The sequence below is a fragment of the Equus caballus genome, chromosome 26, assembly GCF_041296265.1.
Source record: "Equus caballus isolate H_3958 breed thoroughbred chromosome 26, TB-T2T, whole genome shotgun sequence".
In the NCBI taxonomy this organism is placed as follows: domain Eukaryota; kingdom Metazoa; phylum Chordata; class Mammalia; order Perissodactyla; family Equidae; genus Equus; species Equus caballus.
Genome location: NC_091709.1, coordinates 17,368,078 through 17,388,271, shown reverse-complemented (window position 1 = coordinate 17,388,271; position 20,194 = coordinate 17,368,078). Strand labels below are relative to the sequence as shown.

The 20,194-nt window shown below is 34.8% G+C and overlaps 1 protein-coding gene across 11 annotated transcripts in view; it reads right to left on the bottom strand.

Annotated features, from left to right (window-relative positions):
- The window catches only part of ROBO1 (roundabout guidance receptor 1), a 1,062,787-nt gene that overhangs the window by 468,270 nt on the left and 574,323 nt on the right, over window positions 1-20,194 (bottom strand). For 8 of the 11 annotated variants that reach the window (XM_005606101.4, XM_070252490.1, XM_070252492.1 and 5 more), the window contains one exon: window positions 8,950-9,033. The exons of the other annotated variants lie outside the window; for them this stretch is intronic. In XM_005606101.4, the coding sequence (XP_005606158.3) occupies window positions 8,950-9,033 (84 nt within the window). The remainder of the gene's footprint in view (window positions 1-8,949; window positions 9,034-20,194) is intronic. 11 annotated transcript variants of the gene reach the window in all.

Genomic DNA, 20,194 nt, shown 5'->3' with positions numbered 1-20,194 from the left:
GCCTTGGGAACCTCAGTGACTATGTTGAAGAGTTCTCCTATCATGTGAAGCCTTAGGGAGACATAAATTTGTGTTGTGTTGCCTTGGAACACTTATCTTCTGTTGGCATGGAAATTTTGTTTTTGTGTGTTACCACAGCATAACCTATGGTAGTAACCAGCTATAGGTGTGGTACCAACCTGTAGCTAATTCCATAGTTTCTTTACATCAATGTAAAATAATAGTAATTTTTTTTATTTTTATAGCAAAAGCTTATGTGCTGATTGCATAGCCCTCCAAGTATTAATTTTTTGAGATAAGCTGAAGTTGGACTGATGTCCATGAAATATGGATAAAATTCTATAGAATCGAATATAAGGAGAAAAAATGATCATTACCTAAAAAACTCTCTAAAAATTAGAGATTAGGAGGAGTTAGCCAATTTTCTTTTAGGTTTCAAAAAAAATTAGTCAACTGCCAATTAGTATTTCCTTTTTATGAATGGGAAAGCTAAGACAAGAAAGCACAGAATGATTGGCATAGGACCACAGCAGGAATCTAACCTAGCGCAGGGGTCACACTCTTCCAGTGACTGCGCACTGACAGCTCCTGACCGGAAGTTGAGCCTTGTGCTGTCGACATGCACTGCTTAGGAGGATTTGAGCGTGGGACTTGTCTCACTGGGTTACTAGGGAGTCATTTCCAAAGCCTCTACAATCAATGGGGAGGATAGTTAAGCTAAAATGTTAATGGCATGGCGCACATTGCTGGGTAAATGAAGATTCTTACTGAATCATTCAGATAATTAGGGAGTCACTTGACTATAGCTGTTGTGACACAAGGATTATTTATTTATTAAAATTTCATTAAAATTTGCAGCCACTGTGGAAAACAGAATGGAGATTCCTCAAAAAACTAAAAATAGAACTACCACACGATCCAGCCATCCCACTACTGGGTATTTATCCAAAGAGCCTGAAGTCAGCAATCCCAAAAGTCCTGTGCACCCCAATGTTTATTGCAGCACTGTTTACAATAGCCAAGACGTGGAAGCAACCTAAGTGCCCATCAACAGACGAATGGATAAAGAAGATGTGGTACATATATACAATGGAATACTACTCAGCTGCAAAACAGAACAAAATCATTCCATTTGCAATAACATAGATGGACCTTGAGAGAATTATGTTAAGTGAAATAAGCCAGCAAGAGAAAGATAATCTGTGTATGACTCCACTCATATGAGTAATTTAAAACTATGGACCAAGAACATTTTAGTGGATACCCGGGGAAAGGTGGGGTGGGGGGTGGGCACAAAGGGTGAAGTGGTGCACCTACAACATGACTGACAAACATTAATGTACAATTGAAATTTCACAAGATTGTAACCTATCAATAACTCAATAAAAAAAAAAACTGGAAAAAAAAAGAATACTAACTGTAGATAGTTTGTACACAATCTATACTAATTTTATAAAGTTAACTTCTACTCCTATTTTATGAAAGATTCTTTTAATTAAAATTAGTTTTCAGGGGCCGGCCCCATGGCAGAGTGGTTAAGTTCGCACACTCTGCTTCAGTGGCCAGGGATTTTGCTGGTTCAGATTCTGGGTGTGGACATGGCACCACTCATCAGGTCATGCTGAGGCTGCATCCCACATAGCACAACCAGAGGCACTCACAACTAGAATATACAACTATGTACTGGGGGGCTTTGGGGAGAAGCAGAAACAAAAAGGGAAACTGGCAACAGACATTAGCTCAGGTGCCAATCTTAAAAGAAAGTTTTGGATTTTATCAATGCTTTTCCTGTATATTTTGAGATGATTAAGTTTTAATCTCCTTTTCCCTGATAATGTGAAATATTACATTGCTTGGTTCGAGACATTAAAACAACCTTCAATAATTGGGATAAAATAATACCAAAGTTTGTTAAACATTTTATGTTTCATAATTTGATTTGCTAATATTTTATTAAGAAATTAGGTTTTTATGTTCATGAATTATTTAAATTGAATAAATAAAATAAATTGGAAAAAAAATTTCATTAAAATTTCTTTTAAAAACTGTTAACCTGAATTCCTTACATGCATAGGTGTTCTCTCTTAAGGATATCAGTATACCTGTAGAAGGTCGGCCTTCTTTATGTTTCTGAGTATGTTTACTTATCCATACATCTCTAAAATTCATCACTTTTGGATACATTTTAAAAATCAAAAGCATCTTTTCAAAAATTCAAATCAAAACTATTCATGAAAAGTATTTTCTTCACTTGAACTTCTAATTGAATAAAGAAAAATTAAATGCATTTTTCCTATTGAAATCAAAGTTTTGCCACTTTATAGAAGCTAAGACACTGTGCTCTTTCTTCCCCACCAGAGAAACACAAAATGTTTAGCTGCAAAGTTTTCCACATTGAAAATATATCAAATACTAAGTTTCATAGTCAATGCCTCAGTCAACACCTTTTTGGAATGACTTAAATCTCCAAAGTGTTCATGAAAAGCTCTAGAATTAGAATTAATGTTAATAATGTGAGGACAATGCAAAATTTGCTTTTTAATTTTTTTTAAATAATTGAGATAAACTGGTTTAAACTCTTTTTTCATAGAATCCCATTGTCATTAGAGGTCATCTTACTTTTTAAATGCTCAAATTCACTTAAAGCTTCCATGTCCCGTGTCCCATGTCCCTTAAAGTTCAGGAACACAGAGTTAGCCATGTCTACTCTCTATTGTCAATTATTATGAAAATGAAGCCATTTTTGGTTAAGCAAATGAGGGAACAACCAGATATAATGATCCAGAGAGGAGCCATGCATGGTGTTGATTTTAACAGAGTTTCGGTATTATATACCACCATGTGCTTAGCAAAACGCTGCATCCAGAGGAGGCACTCAACATGTGAATTTTGTTTGCATAAATGATTAGCCAGATATTTCATTCAGAGGAGGATAGGCATTTTAGATGAACTTGTAAATTAGTCTGTTATTGTTTAGAGCCAAATATAAAATATATGTAACCACTAAAGTGTAGTATTAGTTTTAATGTGTTCTGCAGCTTATTATTTTATACTTTCTCATTTCCTAGCAATTTTTGTGGGATATTTTAAGTTAAAAAATGCACTAAAATTTGGATTTGGAAGACGTGTTTCTAGTTAAATGTTTACTGCTAAATCTCTGTGCCATTTTGGTTAATCATGATAACTTTAAAGGTCTCAGTCTCCTCACCTATAAACTGAGGAATTTTGAGTGGATTTCTAATATTTTAACCATCTGTTGGAAGATGCAGAGATATAGTAGAAAAGCAGTTAATTATAATTAGAAAAACTTGAGATCTTGACTTATGGAAGCTCTTTAGACATCAGAGAACAAGAATGAATTCTCAGAAATTTAACACATAATAAAGAAGGAAAACATTTTGCTAAAAGCATTAGTAAACAATAAATATCAAGGATATTTCCCAGAAAGTTGGAAAGAACATGACAAAGACTTAGAAATTAGGAAAGAAAAGACGAGAGATTTAATGAATCCATCTAAGAGGTCCAATATCTCACTAACAGGAGTTCCAAAGGAGAGCAGAGAAAACAGAGATGGGGCACTATCAAAAAACAACTAAAAAAATTTCCTATACCTGAAATAAATGATTCTCTAATTTTAAAGGGCCCATCTAGTACCCAGAATAATCAAGGAAAACAAATAAACCACAAGCAAACACAAACAAGCCACCAAAATCACATCGTAGTAAAACTTCCTTGCTTTTTATGTTTTTGAAGTTTTATTAAGATGTGGCTTCTGGAGACTAGGCTTCTCTTAATAAGATGCTGAACCAGAAAGGAAGAAGAAAGGAGATTAGGAAACAGAAGATCCAACATGAAACAGTGGTGGAAAAAGGCATGGATTTAGAGAGAAACTATTCAGTTTGGGTCAAAAACATGGAGGGCTTTATGAGGGAGGTGTCCAGAAAAACCTCAGATTACTGAAATATTGGATATGATTAAGCATTTAGGAAGTTAAAAAATGCAATTATTAACTCCAGAAAATAAACAATCTCATACAAAGAAGGAAATGCAATTATAGTATTCTACCTGGCTCTGCAGTAGACTCACCTAGGCACAATTTGCTTAGTCATACGAACGCAAACTCTGCCTGTAATGTAACAAAGAATGTGATAACGAGAGAATGGGAAAAAAGATTTACCAGATAATGTCTAAAACTGAAAAATCAAGAAGTACTTGCATATTCATGTTAAAAATATGAAGGAAACTATCAGAAGAAACATCTGAAAGAGTAAGAAAAGAGATTGTTTAAGGGAAGTGTGTTCAAGGATAAGGAGGTGGAGTGGGGACCCTCTTGTTTTTGTTTAAAACTTTCACCCTATTTGATTTTTTAAAAAGATGTGCACTAGTTATTGCAATAACAATGAGCCTCGGGTGAGAATTAGCAGAGACCTAAAATATTGGTCACTAAACCTGTGCTGTTGTGTAGAAGGAGCATAGCTAATCTATTTAATTTCTAACCACATGCTCAAATGTAGCTTGTAGCCACAACTTTATTTAAATTAAAGACTCTGAGGTTGGGAAATGTGTAATTAATTTTGGACTACTTCTCTTCTGGAATATTGAAGCAGATAGCAGGCTCTGTCACCATTAGTAACAGCACATGTTACTACAGGTAAAGTGTTTAGAAAACTGCACTGAATACACGAAGTGATAATAAATGCTAGTTATTAGTATGAATACATAAATTAAAAAAAATACATGTCACGATGGAGTTTCGTTTTATTTTAATTGTGAAATTATGCAATTAAGAATGTAGAGTGACAGACGAATCAGTGTCACCATCAATTAATAGTTACCTGTTGAGATTCCAAAATATAAGGCAAAACATGGTTTTGGGGTTGCTGTTTGTGTGCATATGGACAAATATCCTAATTTGCCCAGGATATTTTAAGAAAGCATGTATTTTGTTTTCTTCTAAACATAATTATAACCAAACTTTACTTGGAGGTAGTGTTGATGAGTAGAAGACTCGATTATCCCCATTTGAAATTACTCTGGGATTTCTGATATTCTGACATGGATAGATTTTTACTTAAGTTGACATTGACATAACTCTAATAATTGCTCCGTTTTAAGATTTTAAAATTTGCTTTTAGCTTTTATTTCAGTATGCTGCTGTAAGCAAAGGAGGCCAATCCTTAAAACAGACTTATGAAGATGGGCTACATTATCTTATCTTTAATATGTAGAAATGAGGACAAAGGATATATATTAGACTTTAAAAATAAAATTTACAGATTTCTTTTGGTACTCAGAGAAGTGGATAAAGTTAATTTCTTTCATAATTACCAATTATTGCTTTCTAAAAAGATTAAGAAGCTACTAAGATGTCATTAGCTCCCACTTATTCTCTGAATTTCTAAGTATCAATAAACTTCTCTTTAAATTTTATGTCACTGACTAAAGCTGTACATGGATTATGCATGTATTTCAGACATTTGATTATTTTTAGACATATTACTTAATTTTTCTGCATTTGTAAAACACCATATGCTCTTCCGGAAGTCAAAAACAATGTACTCTTTTCAGGAGCGCCTTTAAAAAAATCATTGATTTTTATATATTCAACCTCTTTGGGATGTGTGTGTGACCCCACAAAGTGCTGATTTGAAACCCCATTTTACTTGTTCTTGCAACAAAGGCTATATATTGTGAGCTGTTAAATAATCCCCAATATTTATGACACACATGGTTAAACAGGAAATGGGCTACTTCTCTGCAAATAATGCACAAGTCCATTTTAATAACACACCACAGAGCCACCTTAGAAATTGCTCTGCATTCATTGATTAGTGAGACAGAGACTGAAATGTTTTTAAACCTTACATGGCTTTGTAGTATTGTATCTGGAGATAGCAAGGAGAAAAGGAATCAATATATGTTTCTTCCCTGAACTCTATATTGCCATTTTTTCCTGGGCCTCTCAATTAAATCACTTATACAATTTAGATAAGTATGGTATATGATTTAAGCAGAAACTACTATTAATAAGAGGTTATCATTTGTTGACTAGATCACTAATAAGACTATAAATTCATGTGCATGATATGAGATCTGTGGATTCTAGTTTGATGGATCAGTTTGATAGTGATGATCTCAAATGGTTTGAGTGGCAGAGCAGATGTTGTAGTGACAAATTAGCTTGCAGGAGAAATTACACTCTTTGTTATGGTCAAAAAAGGGAGAAGTGGGGAGGTATACATGTGGATTTTAGTGAATTGGTAATCTTCTTTTGGGACGTTTCATGTTCCCCAAAATATATTTTCCAGAATTGTACAGAATCCTCTGGGAAGCTTTTCTTCTTTACATATATGGATGTTGTGGGGAGACAGAAAAGACTCACACATCAGCTCAATGAGGTGAAGCAACATGTACTAAAAAATAAACTTCTAGTATCTACAATTCGTATAGTCATTTTGAGACATTGTGCAAAAATACAGACAAGAACAATCCCTGATACACTTACTTGTTAACTTTCATGGATATTTATCTTGCAACTAAATATATCAACGATTTATTTGACAGCTGCTTTGTATATTCTCTGAGTTGCTTAATATTTATATTTTATTTCTGACAATGTTCTTGCTGCTATAACCAAGGTTACCAAAATCTAGACATGTTAAACTCTCGACAACTTACATTAAATATGTAAAAATGTTCCTGAGCAGATAGACCATCTCACTTCCTTCAGAACTGAGTTACCTCTAGTAAAAAGATTCTGTCAGCTCATATAAATGGGATCATAGTAAAGGAAATTCACACACACACCCCCTTACACTCACACCCACCCATATACATTCACACAAAAGATTAAGAATCTGTGGGTAGTTTCAAGTAATAGTTCGTATGATTATTTCAACTTCAGAGCCAATTGAGATCTTCCTTTATAATTATCAAGCCAATAAAAATCATTCTTTCCATCTTATTATCACGTCTAGTGGAGGTTTTAAGGAGCAAAAAAGGGAAAAGGTTAATAGTAAATGAAAGAGACACAAGTAGCATGTTTAATTCACATAGTAGAAAAGAAGTTCCTGAATAATCAAGAATTTACCAAAACAAAATACATTGAATAAACTTCTTTTGGTACCAGAGTGTGTAAACAGTTAGTCTCAGGAACAAGATTATTTGGAAGATTGTTTTCCAGTCACTTTGCATTAAACGTGCTGCTTTAATTTGTTCCCTTGTAGCATGTACAGATAACTTTATAAGTTTATTACCTCCTATTAATTCACCTAATGATATGTTCAATAGCAGAAATCTGACTACTGATTAACCCGAGGGAGAAAAATAAATAGGAATGAAACATTCAAAAAATGCTACATTTAGTCTTAAATGCATTGTAACTTAAGTTCTCTTAATTCAATACTCCTACATGATTTATGTATTGCTTATATATTAATTTCTGGAAATCCATAAAAGACAAAGAGCAAACCCTATTAGCGTATTTAAACAATACAGTTGTTTAGAATGGGCGAGCAGAAGGGAATAGAACTAAGATGCATTGGCAAATGAGGACCCATGAGAAAGAGCACCACCTCAGATTCCTCCTTCCATGAATATGAACTTCCTTGGTATTTATGGTATTAAGAAATGACATTTGCAACTCTTGTTCTAGCTAAGTTTCAGAAAAAGTATAACTCCCTCACCATCTCGTTGCCAACGGGCTTTGATTTGTTGATCTTTTAATCTGAGTTTTTATTTTGAAAGATAGGTAAAAATAAGTTATCTGTAAGAGTAAAATATGATAAATATTAAAGTTGTTTATAAAGGTGTTATTAATTTTAGCACTTATTCCAAGTGTTTAAAACCTGATATCATGTAGCCAAGGGATAACGTTGCAGAAAATTATTTCTATGAAGATAGTGAGATGCTTCTAAAGTACTAGTTTATTATTTTATACCAAAGTGAATTGTGTCTATTGGGTTATTCTCTTTTCAACACAATCATCTGTAAGATCATAATGATACAGATGAGTTTCCCATTATCTCTAATCCTTACTACCCTACCACACACACACACACACACACTCACAACCTATCTACCTCCCACAACCTAGCAAAGTCTGTGGAGAACTGTGTTAATAAAAACTAATAAAATATATAATAAACAGCTTTATAACAAGACCACTATCACATCATTATCTGATTAAATGGGTTATAAGTGATGTATTTTTTTCTTTGCCTTTATCTAAAGATTTAGTCAAATTTTCTCAGAGTTAGATGTGTAACTTATGTAATTACATTTAGAACCCCACTTACAAATTCTGTGCAGAACATTGAAATATCCTTCTTAGACATTTATAATATGAATTATTTCCAACAAATTCATTAGTTAATTTACTACTTTTATGCTGGTGTACACATGCATCTGGTTAAGACGTGGTTCATGGATAAGGTAACAATAAGTCATGCAAAAGGAATCCTGAGATATAAAATGGTAGTTATGATTTGCATCACTCTTGTTAAGAGTTTGCCTTCTGTTGTTTATAAGACTTCAAGTGTAACCAAAAAAACCCTACAGATAATTTTCAAACCCAATTACTTACAGGTAGTCTTTTATTTCTTTTGATTGCCATTTAGTTCAATATGAAATCTCTAAGAAAATAGTATTCATCTAAACAGAACAGCAATATCAAAGTTCCAGTCTGATAAGCATTCTTTTATATTAAAAACAGACAATAAGAAGGCATGCAGTTTTCATGTTAAATTATTTTTCCCCAAAGTGTTTACTTTAGCAATATGACCTCCCAGCTGAAGGATGAAGTCCAGAAAATGAGGACAAGAAGTTGTTGTGGTTGTTATCCTAGAAGCAGGATGATTAGGTAATTTTATACAGGTGGTTGATGACTGATGGAAGAGGAGGCAGTTGAGGAGGAATGGATAGTTAGTATTCGGGAAAGAAACACTCTACCTGTATAGCCCAGCGAATTGTCATCGTTATCAGAGGTGGGGATCGGCGTCCCGTGGTCGTTCCCCGTCTCTAGGTCTTCAGGGTCTGTCGGAAACAACACCAGAGCTGCTGATGGGGTCACGGTAGTAACAGTAGTTGCCATTTCGATCATAGCATGTCCAGACACAAGTAAATCCACATGTGACAGAAAAACACACAGGGACAACACACAGCACACTTCCTCCTCGCTCCTCCTGCGGTACACTAAGCCGGGCGAAGGTCTCAGCGTCATGGCTTATACTTTCTACTTCTTCTCCTTAATTTCCCTAATTCTCTGCTCTGCCTGCACCTTTGCTGCACTTCAAAGCTGGCGAAGGGCTCTGACTGCCCTCTGTGAGGCCGCCAGCACGGACTGAGGGAGCATATGGAGGAGGGAGAGGGCAGGGTGGCTGAACGCTAGCATTGCTAATTTTCTACCTTATTGTTAATCAAAGCTATTGACTGCGATCACTCCCCATCATCGCTTCATCTCCTGCCAATTACAGACTCAAGGGACTGTATCTCATATGGGTGGGGGGGGGGCGAGGGTGTGGGGAAAAATAGGGTCTTGTCAAATAAGAGGGTGGATGATAAAAATGTCATACTTTTTCTGAGAAACAGCGAAGAAAGCAGGGCAAAATCACATCTTTCACAGGTCAACAATTTGCCATCTTAAAGGACTGAGATAAATTTACTGAAATGAATGCAGGAGTAAAACAACACAACTTTGCACATTTTGGTCTGAATATTTAAAAACATTCCAAATTGATTGAGATTCTATATTACAGTCACCCAGATAAGTATTTTCATTCATCCGTTCTTATTTTCCTGGAGTAAAAGAAATGCTTTTATATGTTTTTCAAATTGCACATTCATTTTCTTACGTAGAATTTTAGAGATGAGGCTAAGCATAATGACACTCAAGTTCCCATATCCAGAAGCTGAGGAGTAATATAAATATATGGAGAAGCCCAATGACATTGCTACTAATTTCACTTGTGCTCAATCACTCTACATGTCATATCTATGTGTGTTAGATAAATATGAGCAGGGTCTCTCTAGCTCCATTGCTGATAAGCAGACACAGACACGATAAAACCCAAGTGTGTACCTCCTAAATAGAATACTGTGGAGTCATAGGTCATTCAAGTTGTGGTGTTCTGCAGGCTTTTTATCACCTTAAACAGCATCTACAGAGGGTTTCTCAGTTGGAGCAGTGAGGAAGCACAGCTGTTTACCGGAGGAAGAAAGCCTGTCAGTTATGAATGAAGCAGCGAGTACGCTCAGGTAATGCCCCTCTAGAAACATCACAGGGGTCATTAATTTTGTTTCCTCGCTAGTTTTTTAGCTAAGTTGACACATTTTGTCTTAGACACAGCTATTCAGGGATGATTTAGAAACTTTTAAAGAGGATAAAAAGTCTAACATGGGCTGGCTTTGTGGCTTTTGCGTAGAGCATATTTATCTACTCCATGTGCCAGCCTTTGCTGCTCCCCACCCCAAGTGTCATTTAATTAACCTGATGAGGTTAAAATGAAGGGAAAAGAAAGGTTCAGATCTGTGCAGACAAAGGGGGAAATGCTCATGATTGCTCGATTCCTCTTGCCTTTCCAGTGATGGCTGTTGTCACATTTGTCCTTAAAACTGACTCTGGAAGTGGTAGAGCGGGGACAAGTCCACTTTCTACCCCTCCAGCCTGTTAACTCAACTTGTATGCACAAGTGGTTGACGTCAGAGTTTTAGTCACATCAATAGGACAACATGGGAAAAGGGCATTTTTTTGTATTTTGAGGCAATATTTGTACAATGTTCTGCCGCAAACTGAGTAACCTTGTTCCCGCAGGCTCACCAGATAAAGGAGGTTGATGGAGGAAGATAAACAGAATGTACTTGTTCAAACGGATTAAAAGCCTTTTAAGGGGACCTCCCCTGCTTACCTACAATCTTGTTTTAAAAGATACGATGTGTTTAGGGTCACCATAATTTTAGACAAATTATTCTTAGTAACAAATGCAGCTTTTCAAAGGAAATACTACTTTTAATTTATGATGGAATAGTTTACTCAATGTGGATACATACATTTCTAATCACTCTGTTAAAAAAACAGTAAAAATCCATCCAAATCCACGACATCAATTAAATCAGTTTTAATACAAAATCCCAAAACTTTTGGGATAAGGTTTGTGCCCCCTTCATTACTGAACCCACCCTGAGAATAAGGACTTCCTGTAAAAGCGACAGAGGTGAGGAAGGAAGTTCACTGTCATTTGAATCGAGGTACCTAAATCTGTTCACAGTAGATTCTTCACCTGCATCTAACTGACCCTAAGCGGTATCTAAATTCGCTTGCCTGTTCTCGCCCCTCACCCTTCTGGCCCTTCTTCAGCTCAGGAAAGCCTAGACTTTGCACTAACCTAGGAATCTTGCCATATCTATAAAGCGCCTTCTATGTACCTATTTCTGTCTTTAATTAATAATATTCTAGACCTAAAGGAAACAGGTCCATTTTTACTAACTTCACTCACTTTTTTCTTCCCCCTTCTTTCTGTCAAAAGATGATTATAACAGGAAATAACCATTTGACTCACCATATGCGACGTGAAGGACTAATTCAAAGAGTCCAAAAGATATTTATTTAAAGTTTTTGTTAAACAGTATTGATTTATGTGAGCCATAGACTAGAACATAATGAGGCAAGAGGTTATGTAGAGCTTACAATGTCTGAAGGAGGTCTTCTTGGGTCCCAAGTCTGAATTTGGGATGGTCCAGGCCTGAACTGAAGTAGGTGTGGCTGCCATTGACAAAAGCTGCCATCACATCTGGAAATGCACCTGCACCAGGGGTGCTGGGTTTTCTGTGTCTGCTGCCCCCATGAGACTGTGGATTCTTGAGGGTTAGGGAATCTGTCTATTTCACGTGTGTACCTACCGCTTTACACTGGACTTTGCAACATTGTACGGGCTGAAATGTTTTCTTTTTCTTTAAGATAATAAACTAATTAATGAACAGAGCATGACCAAGAAGACAAACCTCACTTAAGGGCTAGGCCTTCAATCTGAAACAATTTGAAAATACAAAACTGCACTTTCTGCACCAGTGTCTTAGTCAGAAAAATAAAAACTCGCTTTAAATTAATCCAAATGCTATTGTACTCTATCTCCAGTATCCGTAAAATCACATAAAGCATTTTCCAATATAAACAAGTTTTGAATCATAAAATCATTGACATTCAGGGTTGGAAATGTGCCAGACGGACCTCACAACAATCTTACATCAACTACAGATTCATCTGAAGTTAGTGGCCATTTGGCTTTCCTTGCTTTTCAAAGAAAAATTTTTCAATTTTACAATTAAGTCCTTTCTTTTATGTTCTGTTAAAAAAAACCCGCTATTTTTTAGATTCTAATTCCATTTCTAATCTGTGGGGCCACATGGAACTAATGCCTCATCTATGAAAGCCGGGTTCCGTCCCAACACTGTTTCACAGGGCTCCAGACTTCATCCTTTTCTTGTTCAACTAGCTCTCTGTAGATATCTTCATAGAGGCTCAGGGCTTCAATTTTTTTTTATAAGATGATGCAAATTCCACATTTCTTAATTAGATATTCTACCAACGACCAAATCTTGTCTCCACTGCTTATTCAAATTCACATGGATTCCAAGAAACCTCATACCTTCTCTTACTAAATACTAAACTCATCATCTTTTCCTTTAAACTACTCCTTTCCTATATTCCCTATGTATGTTAAGAAAGTCATCAACATATTATATTTTTAATATTTTAGAACTCAGTGAAATTTTAGTTTCTGGGGTTAAAACTGAACTCTGGCCTCTAGGCTTATTGTTTATGCTGGATTTTGCTGCATGTTTTATTTTTATATTTTTTGGAAGGGGTTGTATGCCTCATTAAAACTTATAGTATATAAGTTTTATATATATAATATATACATAAAATCTTATATATAACCATATAACATACATATTATTTATACAAGCTATATAATATATGAGTGGGCCATCTTACAGGTCTTTCATAGATTTAATAAAAGCAACAATGACAAGAGGGAATAAAGATCTGTATCTTCCTTTGCAATGGAAATTATGCATTTAAGGAAACTTTAAATGCAACAATTCAATAAAAGTGATACAACTTTCTTTAATAAGTAAATTCAATAGCAAATTTGAAATTTTTTAATCTGTATAATAACATCTTTACTAAGATTTCCCCAACACCTATAAAAATATAAGGGAAACTTCAAATTAGAAAAATCATTATATTGCAACTTTTGGTAAAGTAATTCATTCGCGCAAGCATCATCAGTGGATACTAAATCTATAAGAAGAAAAATGGTAGGGGACACCATATTTCACAGTGCCAAAGTATCACTCCAGAGATTATTTGCTAACTGCAAAGGGGAAAATGTAGTTTTATGATGGATAGATCTGGCAGTAACCTCTTGAACTCAGTAATCAAACTTCATATCACCAATAGTGAGTAACTAAGATGGGAAGACAATTGTGTGATACAATATGCAGTACTAATTATGAAGTGTTTGTGCTAAAAACTCTGCCCTGACTTCATTCAAGACTTAAGACTTACAAAGTAAAATCTGTAGAAAAAAACATATTCTTCAGTTACACATGTGGAATAATTGTGTGAATTATCTCTAACTTGCTCTCAAATGGTTCATAAAAGAAAGTATATAGAGACTAAAGCAAATACAACATAATATTAACAATTACTTTATTATGAAAAACATTAGAAAAATTTTAAAGCAGGGCCGATGAAGATTGAGTGGTCTAAAGCTGTCCCTACAATGTGCAGCAGAATTTCATGCAATGACTTTTCTTTCAATGGTGATATGATTAAAACAGCTAATATTATTTCTGTAGCACAAAGACTCATATTTGTCCTACCAATCAACCCATATTTCTCTAAATTATTCTTCATACTATGGTAGCCAGTCTTACACTGTAGAAATATAGAGGCATAAGAGAAAGATCTATTGTTTAAATTCAGCTTCATTTATTTCCTTTTAATTTCTAATTGTAATTTCTAGCTCAAAACATTTGAGTTTCCATCTTTACCCTTTCTTTCTGTCTTATTCAGACAGTTGTGTAAATATATGTTAAAAATAATAGCTTTTTCTCTTTGCCCTACTGTAAAGTGTCAAGCTGGTCTCTTTATAGATTTGCATTATCACTGTGCAGGTCTTTGGCATTAATTGACATTTTGAAGATGACCATTAATAAAAGATTAGGGAAAAGCAAATGAATATAAACTACTATCAATATGAGAATTGTGTTCTACAAATTGGATCAATTCTCATTGATTCTTTCCTACTAATCAAGAGGAATGCAGGGAATGGGTACTTTAAATGGAGTACTGAGAACATTTAATTAGAAACCCAGGCAATGAATTACAAAATTAAGTACCAAAACTATGTTTGTGAAGCTTTAAATTTGTGTCACAATTATACAAGATCAAATTAAAGTTAAATTCAAAATTCTGCTTTAGTCATGTAGGATTAAAATAACTATGGAAGGTATATTATTATTTGCCCTATTCTTTTGAACTGGAAATAAGTGGAGAAATAAGAGTTAAGTTGTAGAGATGGAGAGAAAAAAAAAACAGCAGTAGGTGTTTTTAGGTAGTATCTACTTAAAAAAATTTAGAGAATGAAGCAAAAAAATTCATCACAATTAGGCCCAAATGACTTTTATTTTCAGAAAGTTCTATGCCATAGAACATTACATATAATATGTATGAAGTTTTAAAATTGTGTGACAAAATGTTGAATACCTATTTTTTTTAAAGTAGCAATATGGTAACAGATAGAAAACAATGTGTTACAACCATCTCCAATTTTGCTATTACAAGGAAAATCAAGGTTTCTTCCTTATGTTCCTTTCAAAGATAAAGGAACCATAATTATAATGATCCATGTGGATAATGATTGTCAGAAAGTATGTTTAGATAAAATAAATCAAAACGCTAAAATTGATGTAAAATATGTATTCAAATACATTTTTTAGTGAATGGATGGTTCTTCTTAAATTTGAAGACTTTATCATCCAACGCTTCTCCATGACAGAGTAGGTAATGGTAACTCACGACCTGACATGCCAGGATTGTGTTAAATGAATAACTAGATTTCATACAACAATCTCAAATTATGTGTAGCTGCTTTTTCACATTTTCTGGTTTAAGTGATTGGATAACTGAATTAATCATATGTGAAGAAAAAGAAGTAAAAACTGTACTGAATATAATCACAACTAATATTTACATAATGCTTTAGTTTATTTAATATAATGTACATCATTTCATATGTATGTATGTTTTCTCATGTAATTCTTACATTTCTAGCATGACCACAGTCATCATAATCATATCGTGATCTGAATCATGCATGTTTCCATTTTAAAGTTGCTGAAACTAAAGCTCATAGAATTTCTTTGGCTTCTGTCACGCAGCTGGTAAACAGTGGATTTGGAATTTGATTCCAAATGACTTCTAACTTAGAGGCATTCCCTCTTTTCATTTACCCCATGGCCTCTCTTTACTCATTGATCTAATTCTAGGAACTGGACGGAATTTCAATAGTATATAAGCAATGGGACACCAGGTTAGCAATTCTTTTCCAGTCACTGAACAATAAAATTGGATAATTTCACAAATCTATTTCTGAGCTCCATTAAGCTTCTTCACTGTCTCCTTTTATAGACAAGATAAAATAAAGTAGTTGGTAAGGTAGTTGGTTGTGTTTAAGGTAGAAATACATGGTAAAATATTATTAAAATAGGTGTTCATTATTAAAATAAGGCTGTGCCCACATAGTTTTAAATATGGAGATTTGGGGAATCAAACCACTGACTAAAGAAAATGAAGATAAATTCAGATTCTGTTTTCTTGACAATTACTTTTTTAAAATTATTTTTCAACAGCGAAGATTTACCTTTTGGTATAAGCTTCAGGGCACTTAAAACAGGGTCACATGTTACTCATCTTCGTCTGCCTTACCCTAGCACAGAGCTAAGAACAGAGTGAGGAATCAGTACCTTTTTATTGAATGATTGGATGAAACACTGAGGCATAGTTTTGCTGGAGTCAAGAGTTTAAGATGAAGGTAACTTTACTCAATGAATGAGTATCAATTATTTCCTTATTAGAACTTTGTTACATATTTATCTATCTAATAATCACTCTAAATCTAATTCAAAACCTCACTACGGGAAATCACTGTTGATGATAGAATAATATCTTTCTCCCTTCTCCACTCTCTGTGTAAATATATACTCTAGGAAATAGAATCTTGTTAAAATCAGGTGAGGGTTTTACTGGTAAAAGTTTTCCTTCTTGCATGTTGAAAAGGGATGATTTACAAATATCCATGAAAAACTAGATATAAAAGAAAGTGTAATAAATAGTGATAATTCTCAAAACTGAAAGACGTTGTAATATGAATAAATAAGAAAGGTATTTAAATAATGCCAGGCAGGTAAGTTGTATTTTGGTTCTATGAACTCCGAGCTGAGTAATTTCAGATATAGATACAAAGATAGATATATCCTAATTTGAACGAATGGAATGCATTTTTCTGAGAGGCTGCTCTTGAAACTGAAGTAATAGAATACAAATTCTGAATTAATATTTGGTTTGCCAATGCCAAATTCTATTTTTGAATTTGCAAAAATGTTACAATTCTTAAAAAAATGGAAAAATAACTACATGAAAATTCTCAAGTACAATTTTGTTTGAGCTGATTTGGTATATATCCAGCTACACCACGCTGATTAAATCTGATTAAATAATAGAGACCTAACGCATATTCAAGCAAAACATCAAAAAGAAAGCTGTATGTACATATATATACACATATATATGTATGTATATATATATATATATAAATAGTTCTATTAACATAAAATATAATATTGAATGTCAGAAAGGTAAATGCATTAATGGATAAGTCTGTGACTCAGAAGAATACAAATGTCACAGAAGAAGCTTTTAACTCATTTAAATTCAACTTAATTTGACAAAACAAGATAAAGTGCCTTCTGTATGGAAATCATTCTATTGATGAAGAAATGCTCATAATTTTAAAACCATTTGTTTCTAGATCTCTTCTAATGGAAACATTGACAAAGTAGAGCTCTTAACGTAATTGGGAAAATTATGCTTCATCATGACAACATGTTTTTTTCTTTGATGCCTAAATGTTTGGCCTAAGAAAGGAGGTTTTCATGGAAGTAACAGGGAGATTTTCATGGAAATAATAAGTGATGACTATTCCTTGATATAATTAGAAACTAAGCCAATTGTCCAGGTGAATTCTGCGTTTATTCAAAATGCTCACATCATATCCTCAATAGCATGTGATATGACAGATACCTTGGTGGGACGGAAGAGATTTGCTCCCTTGAACTTTATCTGTGAGAGTTAATTTCCGGTCCATTTTACTAGTATTTCTGGCTCTCTCCGTCTGGTGACTTTTTTGTTATTCTCTCCACCCACTTTGCTCTGGTATTCAATGGCTTTTCTTTATAGTGCTTAGCATCTGCTACTGTTCCTTCCAGTCAAAGCATACGGTAACTTCAACACAGGCTAATTAAATGGTGCTTGAAGTTAGTTAACAGGTGGTGGCCCCAGCTGTCCTAGTTGTATGAACAGATACATCTTGCATTTTAAGGGACAGAAATGGCACAATAGTAATACCTGAATTGGTGGAGTACTCTTTCCACAGCATTAACATGATGCTGGGGCATCCAGAAGAAATGAGATCATTCCACTTCTCTGGAAATCTGTTTTGGGGAATGGTGACCACATTTGAGATTCTGAATAGAAACGCAGAGCTCTTTCTCCTGAAGCAGTGTTCTTCTCTCAGCATAGAACATGTAACTTTATTACCACTTCCCCCAAGCGTGTTAGTAAAGCATGTCTCCAATCACTGCTGCTAGTTAACGTGCTGAATGATATTCAAGTAAGAGCCACATGACTGGTTAAATTCAGTCAAAATATCAAATAATTTGCTCAGCATTTTGGAATCACCACAACTAAGTACATATTATTATTTATTTAGATATTTAATATCGTGTAATATTGAGGAGTCACGAGCTAACTCTGTGAACTTGGATGAGTTATTTTATCTTTTTATTTTTTTGTCTCAGTTTCTTCATCCATAAAGTGTGAACAGAGTGATATGAGGATTAGATAAGCAAATATTCATAAAGGTCTTACTGTAGCCACAGACCTTAATAAGTCAGTAAATGTTAGCTGTTATTATAATTAATCCAAAACAGAAGCCAATTTTAAAAGGATCATTTACTAATTCTTCAGGAAAAAAATCTTATGTATGTGCCTGTTGAAATGTGAAAAACCACATTCTGTTTCTGTTTTAATGTGCCAATTGGAGTTTATTTAGGAGAAAAGGTGGATAAAGTATCAGCTAAAACTCAAGAGTAAAGTGGGTTTTGAAAATTTCATTTTTGTCTAGTCACGTTACATCGTGGGTTCCCACTGCATTTCTTCAGCACCAGTTTACAGAGATTATCACACACAATTCCCCCTAAATCATTCAGGAGGTATTTCCACATAGACAGCAAGCATTTCATCCTCAGACCTTAGTTTGCCTAATTGCCTGGTTGCTTGGTGTTGAAAAGGATGAATTCACTCAATTTTATTTTTTGAGGAAAAAGCAACATTGGGTATTGAAATTATTCTACAGATTTTTTCAATCTTAGGGGAAAGCTCTTTTTTTCCCCCTTTCCCAGTGCTGTTTCAACCTCTGCCCTTCTTTTACTGTCTCCTGTAGAGGCAGGGAGGATCCACGCATCTGCAAATTGGGCTCGAGGTCACGTGGTAATTGCCAGTTTCCCCCATCCCGCCCGCTCCCAAGTGTCCTGCAGTCCAGACTGCCATCCATCTGCAACCATTCCGGGCAACTCTAAGGCAGCATTCACTCAACTGCTAAAGAGACAAATTTCCTCCATAGTCTCTTCATTGTCTCCTTTTTCTAACCACAGTCACGGTTTTGCCCTCTTCATTCTAATTGTGCTTTTGATTATTGGGGTCATTTTATGCCTTCTGCCTTCCCAAAGGTCACAGAGATTAGCTGTGTCCAATTGAGGACCAGAGAGAGCCGTGGAGGCTTACCCCCATTCATCCACCTCCATTGATTTCCCCTCAGTGTGAGAGCGGCAATGGGGGTTGCTTTTTTCTTTTTTCACTCTTACTTGATATTTTCCTTGCACCCTTCTCCCACTTCTCCTTAGAGGCAGGCTGTCTGTAGCCGTCGTTGTGGCACAAGAGGTTTCACTGAAGCAAATCCACGCAGAAAGCCGGGAAGGTACAGACCCAGGGCACTGCTGATCAAATCAGCTTGCACTTCATTCTTCCTCTGTTGTTTCAGTTTCGTAGCTTACAGCCATTCAACATTTCCATTTTATAAAGTCAAGCTGCTTTTAAAACAGCATTCCCTTTCCTTGCCATTTGTCCCTGTGTGTAATCAGTTATACACATCTTACATCTATTCTATTGATTATCATTATATATACTATAATAGCATATATACTATGTATTTTCTTTCTCTGTTTTACTTTGATGTTACTGACTTTTGTGTTTTTTAATGCACCATCACAGTATTACAGTATTCAGATTTGCATTTGTGTTTTTTAATGGGAAACTATGCCAACTTTTATTCTCACGAGTACTTTTATAGTGAGATGATATATTTCGCTCACTAATGTTGTTCCAAAAGAGACATTCTTATTGTAAATTAATGGAAATTCTTGAAACCTAAGACAATAAAAGTAGCTATCTTAAGGAACATGTATATGTGTATCCATTTGGAGGGGGTGAGGGTACTAACAATAAACACCCCAAATAACCCCAAATACCTTAAACCACAGTAGGCTGTTCATATCATTATTCATATTCAAGTGATAGTGGGGAGAGTTTATTATGTAAAAATATTTTCTGGGCACCAATGCTCTTGGCTCATGAAGTCCATTCATTACCGATGGTTAACAGTTTAAAACACGGTAGGAAGCAGTCCTCAGGAGATTTCTCCTCTTGCTAGGAGTCAAATAAATAGTGACTTTCTAGTTGGTGAGATTTGCTGGCTGAGAAGAGAGATATGATGAATTGTGATCTTGTTCATTACATAATATGGCCTCAAAACTAGAAATGCTTTTCAGAAACTATACTGCACATTCACATTCA